Source organism: Theropithecus gelada, chromosome 1 (genome assembly GCF_003255815.1).
Source record: "Theropithecus gelada isolate Dixy chromosome 1, Tgel_1.0, whole genome shotgun sequence".
Taxonomy (NCBI): Eukaryota; Metazoa; Chordata; class Mammalia; order Primates; family Cercopithecidae; genus Theropithecus; species Theropithecus gelada.
The window spans coordinates 80703290-80717730 of record NC_037668.1 but is presented as its reverse complement, the minus strand read 5'-3'; the positions used below and the strand labels follow the sequence as shown (position 1 = coordinate 80717730).

Here is a 14441-nt window from a genome sequence, read left to right as displayed (position 1 = left end):
CTTGCTCTGTCACCCAGGCTGGAATGCAGTGATGCAGTCATAGCTCACTGCAGCCTCAAACTCCTGGGCTCAAGTGATCCTCCCACCTCAGTTTCCTGAGTACTGGGACTACAGGTACATGCTACCCCACTCGGCTTCACCTTTAATTTCATAACATTCTATGGACATCTAGCATAACGGTATTTTATCTGATCCACATTTGATCTCCCTCACAAGGATATAAAATTCTTGTGTGCAACCACCATGTCTTTGTTCATCTTTGAATTTCAAGAGCACAGAACAAATTCCTAGCACTTGTCTTCAATAAATGTGAAATGAAGGAAACATGAAGTATGATAGGTGGTAGAAAAAAGTCAAAATACTTTGCTTCTCTTAAAGCCAATACTTTTGGCTGGGTGTGGTGGCTCACGCCTGTAATCTCAGCACTTAGGGAGGCCCAGGCAGGCAGATCACTTGAGGTCAGGAGTTCAAGACCAGCCTGGCCAACATGGTGAAACCTCATCCCTACTAAAAATACAAAAATCAGCTGGGTGGGGCAGTGGGCGCCTGTAATCCCAGTTACCCAGGAGGCTGAGGCAGGGGAATTGCTTGAACATGGGAGGTGGAGGTTGCAGTGAGCCAAGATCATGCCACTGCACTCCAGCTGTGGTGATGGAGTGAAACTCTGTCTCAAAATAAATAAATAAATAACCAACCAATACTGAGGTGCCTGAGGGAAAACACATGCATCCAGTAGGAATGACTCTTAGGAATGATCTCTGGACTAGGTTACTGGTTTACTGTTAATTATGATACTAATTACCTGTATGCTACCATCTCGCACTCTGGAGTTGGCCATTTCAAAATAGCTGAATGCTGGAAGACAAAAGACACACAAGAGAGGATTACAATATTTATTTAGCACTGCATTATTTACTACATTATGAGGCTTTCATAGTTAAACCACTATGAATGTCTTTTGTTGGCACGAATGACCCTACCAAATCATCCAGCAGAGAATTCCTCTGGCTACGACTCAATGTCCAAGCTTGTTCACCTCTGGATATTAAATGGGCAATAATTCCAGCTGCAAAGTAACTGACTTCCACTTCCACACTGTGTAGAAGACTACTGATGTGGTCTATAAAATCTTTCCACATTAATTCAGAATGCAATTCTTGTACTTCAGCTATATTGTTCTGGAAAAAAAAAAGAAGATATAAAAATTAATGTAATACATAGAGTAAATGGTTAAGATAATGGTTTTTAGGCCCTGGACAACAGGCAATTCAGGAAGGTGAGAGAAAAGTATTTCCCTGAGAGAAAGTATTCAAATGAGGGCAGTTTACAGACTGCAATGAAGGTAAGAGGAAGCCAAAGAGAAAGTAGTAGTTTTGTTGAAACAGAGATCACAGTTCGGGGTGGTCAAGCAGCAAAACTCTGTAGAACGGAGTGCTGGAAAGGACAAAGCTCCACACTCAAAGACAGAGCACACATGACCTGCACCCCAAATCTCTGGCTGAGTAATGACAAGGATGAAACTCCAGGAGGCTAGAAAAGGAACTACCAGAAAGTAGTACATGAACAAATCCCAAAGTCACACAGGGATAGGAGTAGTTCACATTTCCACTAGCCAGACTCAAGAGACCTCATGATAAGCAAAGTATTTGATAGTAGTAGGGCTAAATTATATATGAGCCGTAAAGTCTGATAAGACGCCACTCTAACAAAACAAATGAACAGGACTGGGTGTGGTGGCTCATACCTGAGAGGTCAGGAGTTTAAGACCAGCCTGGCCAACATGGAGAAAGCCCGTCTCTACTAAATATACAAAAATTAGCCAGGTGTGGTGGTGCACACCTGTAATCCCAGCTACTTGGGAGGCTGAGGCATGAAAATCACTTAAACCCAGGAGGCAGAGGTTACAGTGAGCTGAGATCGCACCACTGCACCCCAGCCTGGGAGACAGAATGAGATGCCATCTCAAAACAAACAAACCAAAAATGGCTGGGCACAGTGGCTCACGCCTATAATCCCAGCACTTTGAGAGGCTGAGGCAGGCGGATCACCTGAGGTCAGGAGTTCGAGACCACCCTGGTCAACATGGAGAAACCCCGTCTCTACTAAAAAAACAGAAAAATTAGCTGGGCGTGGTGTCATGTGCCTGTAATTCCAGCTACTTGGGAAGCTGAGGCAGGAGAATTGCTTGAACCTGGGAGGCGGAGGTTGCAGTGAGTGGAAATCGTGTCACTGCACTCTAGCCTGGGCAACAGAGCGAGACTCCATCTCACAAAAAAAAATAATAAAATAAAATAACACATAAACAAGCTTTAAGAGGAGCAACTTGATCTGCAAGTAACTGCATGCAAGAACAAAGTATAAGACTCTTTAGAGAAAAATAATAAAACCTAGCAATCACCAATTTACATTTCACAAGGACCAGCATCCAATAAAAAAATTACCAGGCATACAAAGGGGCAGAAAAATATGATTCATAACCAGGAGAAAAATCAATCCATAGAAATGGACTAAAAAATAACAGAGATAATAGAATTAGCGGACAAGGACTTAAAGCAGCTATTATAAATATTATAAATATAATTCCAGATGAAATGCAGACATAAACATGAAGGGAGAAAATGAAGATATAAGAAAGACCTAAATGTAACTTATAGAAATAAAAAAAAAGCTAAATATCTGAAAAGCAAAATATATTGGATGAGATTAACAGCAGATGAGATGCTTCCCGAAAAACAATCAGTGGACTAAACAACAGAGAAATAAAAAGCATCTATGGCAGGGCATGCTGGTTCACACCTGTAATCCCAGCACTTTGGGAGGTTGAGGTGGGAGGATCACTTCAGGCGAGGAGTTCAAAACCAACCTGGGCAACATAGGGAGACCCTGTCTCTAATCACACACACAAAAAGAAATAGAAACCATCCAAATCAAAGTACAGAAGAAAAAATCAAACTGGGGAAAAAAGCCAGTAGAGGAGTTTTGGGACCTGTGGGATAATGTTAAGTCTAACATGCTTCTAACTGAAGTCATAGAAGAAGCAGAGAGTAGAGAGGGTATAAAAAAGGTATTTGAAGAAATAATGGCCAAAATTTTTGCAAAATGTGATAAAAATTATAAATCCAAAGATTCAACAGAAAAGAAGTGTCCACTTAGACTTCAATAGCCAACCAAAAATTTATCATTCAAAAAATCAAAGCAAAATAAAAAACTTTGTTAGGTAAACACCACCAGAGTGAAAAGTCATTGCCAGCACACCTATAGGACAATAAATGTAAAAAAAGAATAGAACGAGAAATGTGAGTAAATATGAAAGATAAATTTCTCTTTTTCTTTTTTTTTTTTTTTTTTTGAGATGGAGTCTTGCTCTGTCGCTTAGGCTGGAGTGCAATGGCAGGATCTTGGCTCACTGCAACCTCCACCTCCTGGATTCAAGTGATTCTCCAGCCTCAGCCTCCGAGTAGCTGGGATTACAGGCAGCCACCACCATGACCGGCTAATTTTTGTATTTTTAGTAGAGATGGGGTTTCGCCATGTTGGCCAGGCTGGTCTCAAACTCCTGACCTCAGGTGATCTGCCCACCTTGGCCTCCCAAAGTGTTGGGATTACAGGCGTGAGCCACCGTGCCCAGCCAATTTCTCATTTTTAAATTGAGGATTGATGAGCACTCCTGCTTCTGGCCATGGTGGAGTAAAAACAGTCAGATTTAAACATCTGCCTGAAACAACTGAAAAATCCAAATAAACATGAAAAAACAATCTCAAGATACTGGCCACAAGCAATAAAGGACACTGACTCTTAGTGTCCTTTACTAGATGGAAAACAAAATGAGCTACTGCCTTGAAAAAGTTTCCAGGCGGTAGCACAGGGATACAGACCTGAAAGAGAGCTCAGTAGACTGAACAGAGTAGGAGATGAGGTGAACAGTCCACAGAAACGAAGGTAACTCACAGGACAGAACACCAGGGAGAAGAGACCTTGCAAATAAAGTGAGTCCAGCGATCTGCAGAGTCCCACTCCATTCAGCAGAGTAATGATAACAAAATGAACACAAGGAAGACACCTGAGGGCAGGAAAAGAACCATCTAAAGAGTCAGAGAAAAGTGCGTAGTGCTCACAGAGGGCTGCTTGTTCTCATCACCCAGCATAGAAAAACCTTTCATTCACAAGGCACTGGGTAGAGTCCTCAGGAATGTCTTGTTGCAGTAGTAGAGAATAATTAGCCCTAGCCTGACCACTGCTCTGGAACCTCCTAATAAATCATAAAAAGCAAGACCCACAGTGATCAAAATGTTTAAAAGTAAGTTAACTGCATCCCAGAACAAAGTTCAAGAATATTCATAGAAAAACAAAAATATTCAGCAACCAAGAAGGTAAAATTCACAAAGTCTGGCATTCAATCAAAAACTACCAAGCAGGATGGGAGAAAATATTTGCAAGTCATATATCTGGTAAGGGATTAATATCCAGAATATATAGAGAACTCCTAAAATACAGCAACAAAAAACAAACAACCCAATTTAAAAATAGACAAAGGAATTGAATAGATATTTCTCCGAAGAAGATATACAAATGGCCTATAAACCCATAAAAATATACTCAACACCACTTATCATTAGAGAAATGCAAATAAAAACTACAAGATACTATCTCACACCCATTAGAATGGCTACTATTAAAAAAAAAAAACAGAAAATAACAAGCGGTGAGAGTGTGGAGAAATTGGAACCCTTGGACACTATTGGTGGGAATGCAAAACGGTACAGCTGCTGTGGAAAACAGTATGGTAGTTCTTCAAAATTTAAAAATAGAATTATCACATGATACAGTAATTCTATTTCTGGAACTATACCCCACAAAATTCAAAGTAGAGTCTTAAAGAGATATTTGTGACTGGGCACGGTGACTCATACTTGTAATCCCAGCACTTTGGGAGGCCGAGGCAGGCGAATCGCCTGAGGGGAGTTCGAGACCAGCCTGACCAACAGGGAGAAAACCCGTCTCTACTAAAAATACAAAATTAGCCAGGCATGGTGGCGCGTGCCTATAATCCCAGCTACTCAGGAAGGTTGAGGCAGAAGAATTGCTTGAACCCGGGAGGTGGAGGTTGTCGTGAGATATCTGTACACTCATCTTCATAGAAGCATTATTCACAATAGCAAAACCATGGAAGCAACCCGAGTATCCAACAAATGGATGGATAAGGAAAATGTGGTCTATATATACAATGAAAATTTTTTTTTCTTTTTTTGAGATGGAGTCTCGCTCTCACCCAGGCTGGAGCGCAGTGGCACAATCTCGGCTCACTGCAAGCTCTGCCTCCTGGGTTCACGCCATTCTCCTGCCTCAGCCTCCTGAGTAGCTGGGACCACCGGCGCCCACCACCATGCCCGGCTAATTTTTTGTATTTTTAGTAGAGATGGGGTTTCACTGTGTTAGCCAGGATGGTCTCGATCTCCTGACCTCGTGATCCGCCCACCTCGGCCTCCCAAAGTGCTGGGATTACAGGCGTGAGCCACCGCGCCCGGCCTATATATACAATGAAATTCTGACATACACTACAACATGGATGAACCATGAGGACAATACTGTAAGTGAAGTAAGCTAGTTACACGACAAATACTGTATGATTCCACTTACATGAAGTAGTTAAGGAGTTAAAATCATAGAGACAGAAAACAATGGTGGTTATGAGGGGCTGCAGAGAGTGGGGGAATGGAATAGTATTGTTTAATGGTTACAGACTTTCAGTTTTACAAGATGAAAACAGTTACAGAGATAAGTGGTAGTGATGGTTCTACAACATTATGAACATATTTATTACCACTGAACAATACACTTAAAAATGGTTAAGATGGTAAATTTTATGTTGTTTACCACAATTTAAAAAATAATAATTTTTTTAAAAAGTAAATTAAAACCTAAGCATGCCAAGTTTCATGAAAACACGACTTATAATGAGGAGAAGAATCACTCGAAATTGACCCTGAACTGACATAGATACTAAGTAAAACTAGCCAATTAGGATAAAGAGTTATTAAAATTTTATTTCATATATTCAAAAAGTAGGAACACAGAAGATACAAAAAACACCTAAATTGAACTTGTAGGGATGAAAATGACAATGTCTAAGATGAAAAATTATACTAGATGGCATTATAGCAGATTAGATATTGCAGATGAAAAAAATTATTGAACTGAAGGCATAGCAAGGGAAACTATCCAAACTAAAACACACAGAATCCAAAAGAACAAAAACATTAAAGAGCATCAGTAAGCTGTGGGACAATGTCAAGCAGCTTAATATGTGCAAATTAGAGTCTCCAAAGGACTCCAATGTGGGGAGAAGGGCTGCAAAATTTTTTTTAGGGAAATGGGCAGGTCACAGTAGCTTACTCCTATAAGCCCAGCACTTTGGGAGGGTAAGGTGGGAGAAGTGCTTGAGGCCAGGAGTTTGAGACCAGCCTGGAAAATACAGCAAGATCCCATCTGCACAAAAAAAATATTTTGAAGAAATAATGGCTAAAAACTTTCCAAACTTGATGAAAACTATAGACCTATATATCTGAGTAGCTCAATAAATCCCAAATATAGGAAACATGAAGTTAATTACATTAAGACACGTATAATCAAATATTCAAAATTGTTACTAATCTTAAATCATTTTTTTTCTTTTTTTGAGATGGAGTTTCGCTCTTGTTGCCCAGGCTGGAGTGCAATGGCACAATCTCAGCTCACTGCAACCTCCGCCTCCTGGGTTCAAGGGATTCTCCTATCTCAGCCTCCTAAGTAGCTGGGATTACAGGCATGTGCCACCATGCCCAGCTAATTTCTGTTACTTTTAGTAGAGACGGGGTTTCGCCATATTGGCCAGGCTGGTCTCAAACTCCTGACCTTAGGTGATCCACCCACCTTGGCCTCCCAAAGTGCTGGGATTACATGCGTGAGCCACCACTTCCAGCCAACTAATCTTAAATCTTAAAAGTAGCCAGAGGAAAAGAACATGTACATATGTAAGTACAAAGATAATGATGACATCAGATTTTTTATTAGAAAGAAGCAAGTCAGAAAGAAGCTAATCAGTATCTTTAAAGTAATGTCAATCTAGAATTATATACCTGATAAAAGTATCTTTCAAAAACAAAGGTTAAGTAAAGATGTTTTCAGTCAGACAAAAGCTGAAGAATTCATCATCAGCAGATCCACACTGTAAGAAACGTTAAAGGATGTCTTTTAGGCTGAAGAAAAATGACACCAGGCTGGACGTGGTGGTGCACACCTATGATCCCAGCACTTTGGGAGGCCAAGGTGGGTGGATCACTTGAGTTCAGGAGTTCAAGATCAGCCTGGGCAATATGGCGAAATCCCATCTCTACAGAAATTTAAACATTAGCTGGGCATGGTGGTGTGTACCTGTAGTTCCAACTACTCAGGAAGTTGAGGTGGGGGAATTGCTTTAGCCCAGGAGGTCGAGGCTGCAGTGAGCTGAGATCATGCCACTACACTCCAGCCTGGGTGACAGAGTGACACCTTGTCTCAAAAAAAAAAAAATTTACTCTTAGCAATTCTGAAGTGTACAATACATTATTATTAATTTAGGGATTATAGGTGTGAGCCACTGCACCCAGCCAAGAATAAATTTTAAATGCTCTCACTACAAAAACAGTAAGTATGTAAGGTGATGAGTATGTTAATTAGCTTGATTTAATCATTCCACAATGATTAAACACATACATCAAAACATTACATTGGGCCAGGACGGTGCCTCACACCTGTAATCCCAGCACTTTGGGAGGCCGAGTCGGGCAGATCACTTGAGGTCAGAAGTTCGTGAATAGTCTGGCCAACATGGTGAAACCCAGTCTCTACAAAAAAAAAAAAAAAATGCCAGGCATGGTGGCACACATCTGTAACCCCAGCTACTCAGGAGGCTGAGGCAGGAGAAACGCTTGAACCCAGGAGGCGGAGGTTGCAGTGAGCTGAGACTGCACCATTGCCCTGCAGCCTGGGCGACAGAGCGAGACTCCGTCTCAAAAAAAAAAATGACAGCCGGGTGCGGGGGCTCACGCTTGTAATCCCAACACTTTAGGAGGCCGAGGTGGGAGGATCATGAGGTCAGGAGATTGAGGCCATCCTGGCTAATACAGTGAAACCCCATCTCTACTAAAAATACAAAAAACTAGCCAGGCGTGGTGGTGGGCACCTGCAGTCCCAGCTACTTGGGAGGCTGAGGCAGGAGAATGGCGTGAACCCAGGAGGCGGAGCTTGCAGTAAGCTGAGATCGCACCACTGCACTCCAGCCTAGGCGACACAGTGAGACCCCGTCACAAGAAAAAAAAAAAATTGTACTCCACATACACAATTATTATTTATTATTTAAAAAAAATAAAAAATCACAGGACATGTAAATGATCCAAATACCCCGAATAAAAAACAGCTATTTTCAAACTAGATAAAAAAGCAGTATGCAAGGTATATGTTATCTACAAGAAATACATTTTAAATATAAAGACAAATATAGGGTAAAAGTAAAAGGATAAAACAAGAAATACTATGCTAACACTAGACAAAAGAAAGTACAGATGGCTGTATCAGTACCAAAGCAGACTTCAAAGTAGAGGGTATTACCAGGGGTAAAGAAAGTCATTTGGTAATGTTAAAGGAGTCCATTAATCAGGAGGACATAATTCTAAATGTTTATACATCTAATAATAGAGTTTCAAAATACATGAAGAAAAAGCTGATAGAACTGTAACGAGAAACATACATCTACAATTATAGTCAGAGATTTCAAAACTCCTTTGTCAATAATTGATAGAATGGGTAAAATTAGAAAATTAGTAAGGATGTGGTAGAGTTGTACAGTGTCAACTGTGACACTGTATAATCTAATTATTAATTAGTGTTAATTAATCAAGCTAATTAACAATCAGTGACCTGATTGTCATTTATAGAACACTATACCCAATAATAAGACCATACCCATTCCTCTCAAGTGTATATGGAATATTTACCAAAATAGACCATATCCTTGGCCATACACAAGTCTGAATAAATTCAGAAGGACTCTAACCAAACAAAGCATATTCTCTCACCATAAAGAATTAAATTAGAATAAATATCTCAAATTATTGAAACAATTTAATCACAAGGTAATAGAGAAAAATATGGAAGGAAACATATAAAGTTATATTAACATTAATAACTTTATGGAGATAAAAATGATGAAAGGTTGGAGACAGAGCCTTAAGGATGTTAAATACATTTTTGCACTGTTTCACTAGTTATAACAAACATGTATTCCTTTTGAAATTTAAAAATAGTATAGGTTTTTTTTGGTTTTTTTTTTGAGATGGAATCTTTTGTTGTTGTTGTTGTTGTTGTTTCAGGTTTTTTTGAGACAGAGTCTTGCTCTGTTGCCCAGGCTTGGAGTGCAGTGATGCAATCTCGGCTCACTGCAGCCTCTGCCTCCTAGGTTCAAGCAATTCTCCTGCTTCAGCTTTCTGAGTAGTTGGGACAGGCATGTGCCACCACGCCTGGCTAATTTTTGTATTTTCAGTGGAAACGGGATTTCACCATGTTGGTTAGGCTGGTCTTGAACTCCTGACCACCTGTGATCCACCCACCTCAGCCTCCCTAAGTGCTGCGATTACAGGCGTGAGCTACTGCACCGGACCCACAAATACTTAAAATAAATTCCACCTTTCCATTTCAGGTGACCGGAGCCAACTTCTCTATCAAATAATCATATTAACCCTGAATAAAACAATCAAATGCTGTTATTTATTTAATAATTCCTCTATTGCTGGACATTTAGGTTGTTTTCCATTTTCTACCTTATATAATGAAGGCTACAACGAACAGATAGGTCCTCCTTAGATGGCAGTCCTCAGCTTTCCTAAAAATCCATCTCCTCACTGCTTGCATGTGGAAAACAAGCTCCAATTTACATTTTTTAACTCACTAATCTATGCCTTCCATAATCTAATTCCTTGAGAGCAGAGGTCTGCTTTTGTGTGCTCGCTTGGCAGCATACATACTAAAATTGGAATGGTACAGTGAACATTAGCATGGCCCCTGTGCAGGGATACATGTAAATTTGTGAAGTGCTCCATTTTTTCTTTTTTTTTTTTTTGAGACAGAGTTTCACTCTTGTTGCCCAGGCTGGAATGCAATGGCGCGATCTTGCCTCACAGCAACCTCCACCTTCTGGGTTCAAGTGATTCTCCTGCCTTAGCCTCTCGAACAGCTGGGATTACAGATATGCGCCTCTATACCCGGCTAATTTTGTATTTTTAGTAGCAACAAGATTTCTTCATTTGGTCACACTGGTCTCGAACTCCCAACCTCAGGTGATCCACCACCTCAGCCTCCCAAAGTGCTGGGATTACAGGCGTGAGCCACTGCACCTGACCAGTATTTTTTTAAAAAATAAAAAATAAAATAAAATGGTTTTTGCCACACAGGCACTTTGCCTGTTGCAGCAATTTAAGCTGACAAAACATTTGATCTTTTACCTTTGTCTCAAAATCCTAGAGGGCTTACTTTAATCTATATGCAACATATTAAGACATATGTGATTTGTAAGCAGGTTTTTTTTTTTTTTTTTTTTTTGAGACAGTCTTGCTCTGTTGCCCAGACTGGAGTGCAATGGTACAATCTCGGCACACAGCAACCTCCGCCTCCCAGGTTCAAGTGATTCACATGCCTCAGCCTCCTGAGTAGCTGGGATTATAGGTGTGCACCAGCATATCCGGCTAACTTTTATATTTTTAATAGACATGGGGTTTCACTATGTTGGGCAGGCTGGTCTCAAACTCCTGACCTCAGGGGATCCACCTGCCTCACCCTCCCAAAGTGCTGGGATTACAGGCATGAGCCACCGTGCCTGGCCTTCGTAAGCAGTCTTTAAGTAGTAATCATTAACTATCAAACACAGAATCTAAGAACACTTGTAGGTTAATGACTTTGATTTTTAAGAGACCGGGTCTCACTCTACCACCCAAGCTGGTGTGCAGTGGGATGAGCATAGCTCACTGCAGCCCTCAAACTCCTAGGCTCAAGTGATCCTCCTGCTTGAGCTTCCCCACTAGCTGGGACTATAGGTGCATGTTACCATGTTCAGCTAATTTTCTTATTTTATTTTTTGTAGAGATCGGGTTGTGCTTCGTTGCCCAGGCTGGTCTTAAACTCCTAGGCTCAAGCAATTCTCTTACCTCATCCTTCCAAAGTGTTGGGATTAGAGGCATGAGTCACTGTGTCCAGCCTGATAACATTTTTTAATGAGATCTGTTTTTCTAATTATAAAAGTGAAACACGAGGCCAAGTGTGGTGGCTCATGCCTGTAATCCCAGCACTTTGGGAGGTCGAGGCAGGAAGACTGCTTCAGTCCAGGAATTTGAGACCAGCCTGGGCAACATGGCAAGACTGCAAATCTACAAAAATAAATAAATAAATAAGCTGGGCATCTGGAGGCTAAGGTGAGAAAACCACTTGAGCCTGGCAGGTCGAGGCTGCAGTGAGCCATGATTGTACCACTGCACTCCACATGGACAACAGAGTGACAGACTCTATCTCAAAAATAAACAAAAAAAAAGTAAAACATGCTCAGTGTAAAACTTTGTACAATACCAAAAAATATAAAGAAGCATACACGTATAATATTTTTCTTTTTACTGTGGCAAAAATCTTTGTGTGTGTGTGTATACATATGTGTGTGTGTGTATATATATGTATATATATATAAATTTAAAAGTTGTGGTTTTGCTTTTTTTTTTTTTTTGAGATGGAATTTCGCTCTTATTGCCCAGACTGGAGTGTAATGGTGTGGTCTTGGCTCACTGCAACCTCCACCTCCCAGATTCAAGCAGTTCTCCTGCCTCAGCCTCCCAAGTAGCTGGGATTACAGGCACCTGCCCCCATGCCCGGCTAATTTTTGTGTTTTTAGTAGAGACGGGGTTTCACCATGTTGGCCAGCCTGTTCACGAACTCCTGACCTCAGGTTATCTGCCCACCTAGGCCTCTCAAATTTGTGGGGTTTTTTTTTTGAGACGGAGTCTTGCTCTGTTGCCCAGGCTGGAGTGCAGTGGTGTGATCTCGGCTCACTGCAAGCTCTGCCTCCTGGGTTCAAGCAATTCTCCTGCCTCGGCCTCCAGAGTAGCTGGGACTACAGGCGCGTGCCACCACGTCCCACTAATTTTTTGTATTTTTAGTAGAGACGGGGTTTCACTGTGTTAGCCAGGATGGTCTTGATCTCCTGACCTCATGACATATTTTTAGTCTTTTTAAATTTAATAATATTTATTTTCCAATGTCATTGTTTACAAGTATCATAGCAGCAACTTACTCTCTTTCTCTCTCTCTCTTTCTTTTTTTGTTCATTCACCTAGAAATTGTCAAAAATTGCCACTGCTGACCAGGCAGCTCATGCCTACATTCCCAGCACTATGGGAGGCCAAGGTAGGAGGAGGACTGGTTGAGCTCAGGAGTTTGAGACCAGCCTGGGCAACATGGCAAAACCCCACCTTTACAAAAAGTACAAAAATTAGCTGGGCATTGTGGCACACGCCCATGGTTCCACCTACTAGGGAGACTGAGTTGGGGGAACTGCTTGAGCTCAGCAGGTCGAGGCTGCAGTGAGCTGTGATCACACCACGGCACTCCAGCCTGGGCAACAAAGTGAGACCCTGTCTCAAAAGAAAAAAAAAAAAAAAAAGAAAGAAAGAAATTGCCATTGGAGACCATCTTTCAAGTCATCATGGTGAGGTATTGGGAATAGTTCTCAGCAATGACTGTGCCTTGGATAGACCTCATTGGCTATGATACTGCCACCGCAGAGCTGCAACTTTCAATGTGTTACTTCAGACAGAAAATAAATACAGCTTGGAACTTAGCAGGAAGTGCGTATATCTTACCAAAAGTCCTAGAACTTTCTGCTGAATGGATGACTCAGTTGGGAAAGACTGTAAAAAGAAAGAGAAACTTATAATTACCTAAAGAACCAAATATAAAATAAATGCTAAAGTAAATAAATTAATAAATATCAAAACTGTAAGCTAAATTCCCATCCTAACCTCTAGAACCCTCATGAAGAGCTCTAACCCTTGGTTTTCAATAAAGTGTCTACAAGTGGTTGGGGATTCATCTGTGAGGTTCCAAAGTGCGCTCAAAGTAAATTTCAACGTAGTGTCCACTGAATTTTGATTGGTTTTCTGCTTCACTATTTGAAGAAGTTGCTGAAAAAAAAAAAAAAAAACAGAATTAAGTTTTCATTTTTGGACTATTACAATTTGTGGTTATTAATAAGCACAAGTCCATGAGGATTAGTTTCATGGCTTAAAGCATTTCCTATAAAGGTACTTATAACAAACAGCCCCTTAGACTGAACTTTTCTTCAAGAAAAAAGTATAAGATTTTCATAAATACTTCTACATTATTCTGGTCATACCTACAATGTAATCACCCATAAATAACACTTATAGGTAAAATGATTAAAACTTGGATCAACTATCTTACTCATTCAGTCACAGCATATACTTATTTTAGATTCTAGAATTAAAAAGGCAAAGGAAGAGAAGGGCAAATGAAGCTAACACTTACGAAGGATTAGCAAATTATATTCTATATTGTAGTACTGTTATTCCCATTTTCTAGGAAAGCTGAGTCTGAGAAATATTAACTAATTTGTTCATAGTCAATTTAGTCAGAGAAAGTAAGAATAGGAAGACCTAAACTATTCAACTCTAAGTTTTCCTTAAGAAGCAAAAGAAAGGAAAAACTACATACAATGAAAAGAGAATTAAAGTCTATATTGACTATAAATAAGATAACAGCCCCTCCCTCCTCAGCCTTCCCTGACAGCAGATGCTGCAGTGCCTGTCTTGCTTTTTATTTTTCCCCCCTTCCCCTTCCCTTTTTATTTCCTTTTCCACTTCCTCCCTTTCAAAAAACAAGATAATAGCTTTGAAATTCCAAGTGTAAATTAGATCTATCACAGCTTTACCCTAAAAAATTTATGTTTGAAAAGTAAATGGTTTTAAAACTACATAAGGCATCCATAATTCAATTTTTAGATTATACTTTTGGAGGTAAAAAAGGAAGCTCTGCTAAAACAGATATAAGAAAACATTGCGGCCGGGCGCGGTGGCTCAAGCCTGTAATCCCAGCACTTTGGGAGGCCGAGGCGGGCGGATCACGAGGTCAGGAGATCGAGACCATCCTGGCTAACATGGTGAAACCCCGTCTCTACTAAAAAAATACAAAAAAACTAGCCGGGCGTGGTGGCGGGCGCCTGTAGTCCCAGCTACTCGGAGGCTGAGGCAGGAGAATGGCCTGAACCTGGGAGGCGGAGCTTGCAGTGAGCCGAGATCGCGCCACTGCACTCCAGCCTGGGTGACACAGCGCGAGACTCCGTCTCAAAAAAAAAAAAAAAAAAAATAAATAAA

General features: G+C 40.7%; 1 protein-coding gene and 1 non-coding gene across 3 annotated transcripts in view; one reads left to right on the top strand and one right to left on the bottom strand.

The window, feature by feature from the left end:
* The window catches only part of ZYG11B (zyg-11 family member B, cell cycle regulator), a 103849-nt gene that overhangs the window by 12597 nt on the left and 76811 nt on the right, over positions 1 to 14441 (bottom strand). Inside the window, exons 9-12 of one of the 2 annotated variants that reach the window (XM_025404848.1) lie at positions 13071 to 13232; positions 12912 to 12959; positions 981 to 1178; positions 803 to 855 (exon numbers count right to left, since the gene is read on the bottom strand). In XM_025404848.1, coding sequence (XP_025260633.1) covers positions 803 to 855; positions 981 to 1178; positions 12912 to 12959; positions 13071 to 13232 — 461 coding nt within the window. The remainder of the gene's footprint in view (positions 1 to 802; positions 856 to 980; positions 1179 to 12911; positions 12960 to 13070; positions 13233 to 14441) is intronic. The other variant, XM_025404855.1, reaches the window with a different exon arrangement.
* LOC112615531 lies at positions 10014 to 10118 on the top strand. Its single transcript, XR_003117399.1, has one exon. It is a non-coding gene; the product is annotated as a U6 spliceosomal RNA (small nuclear RNA).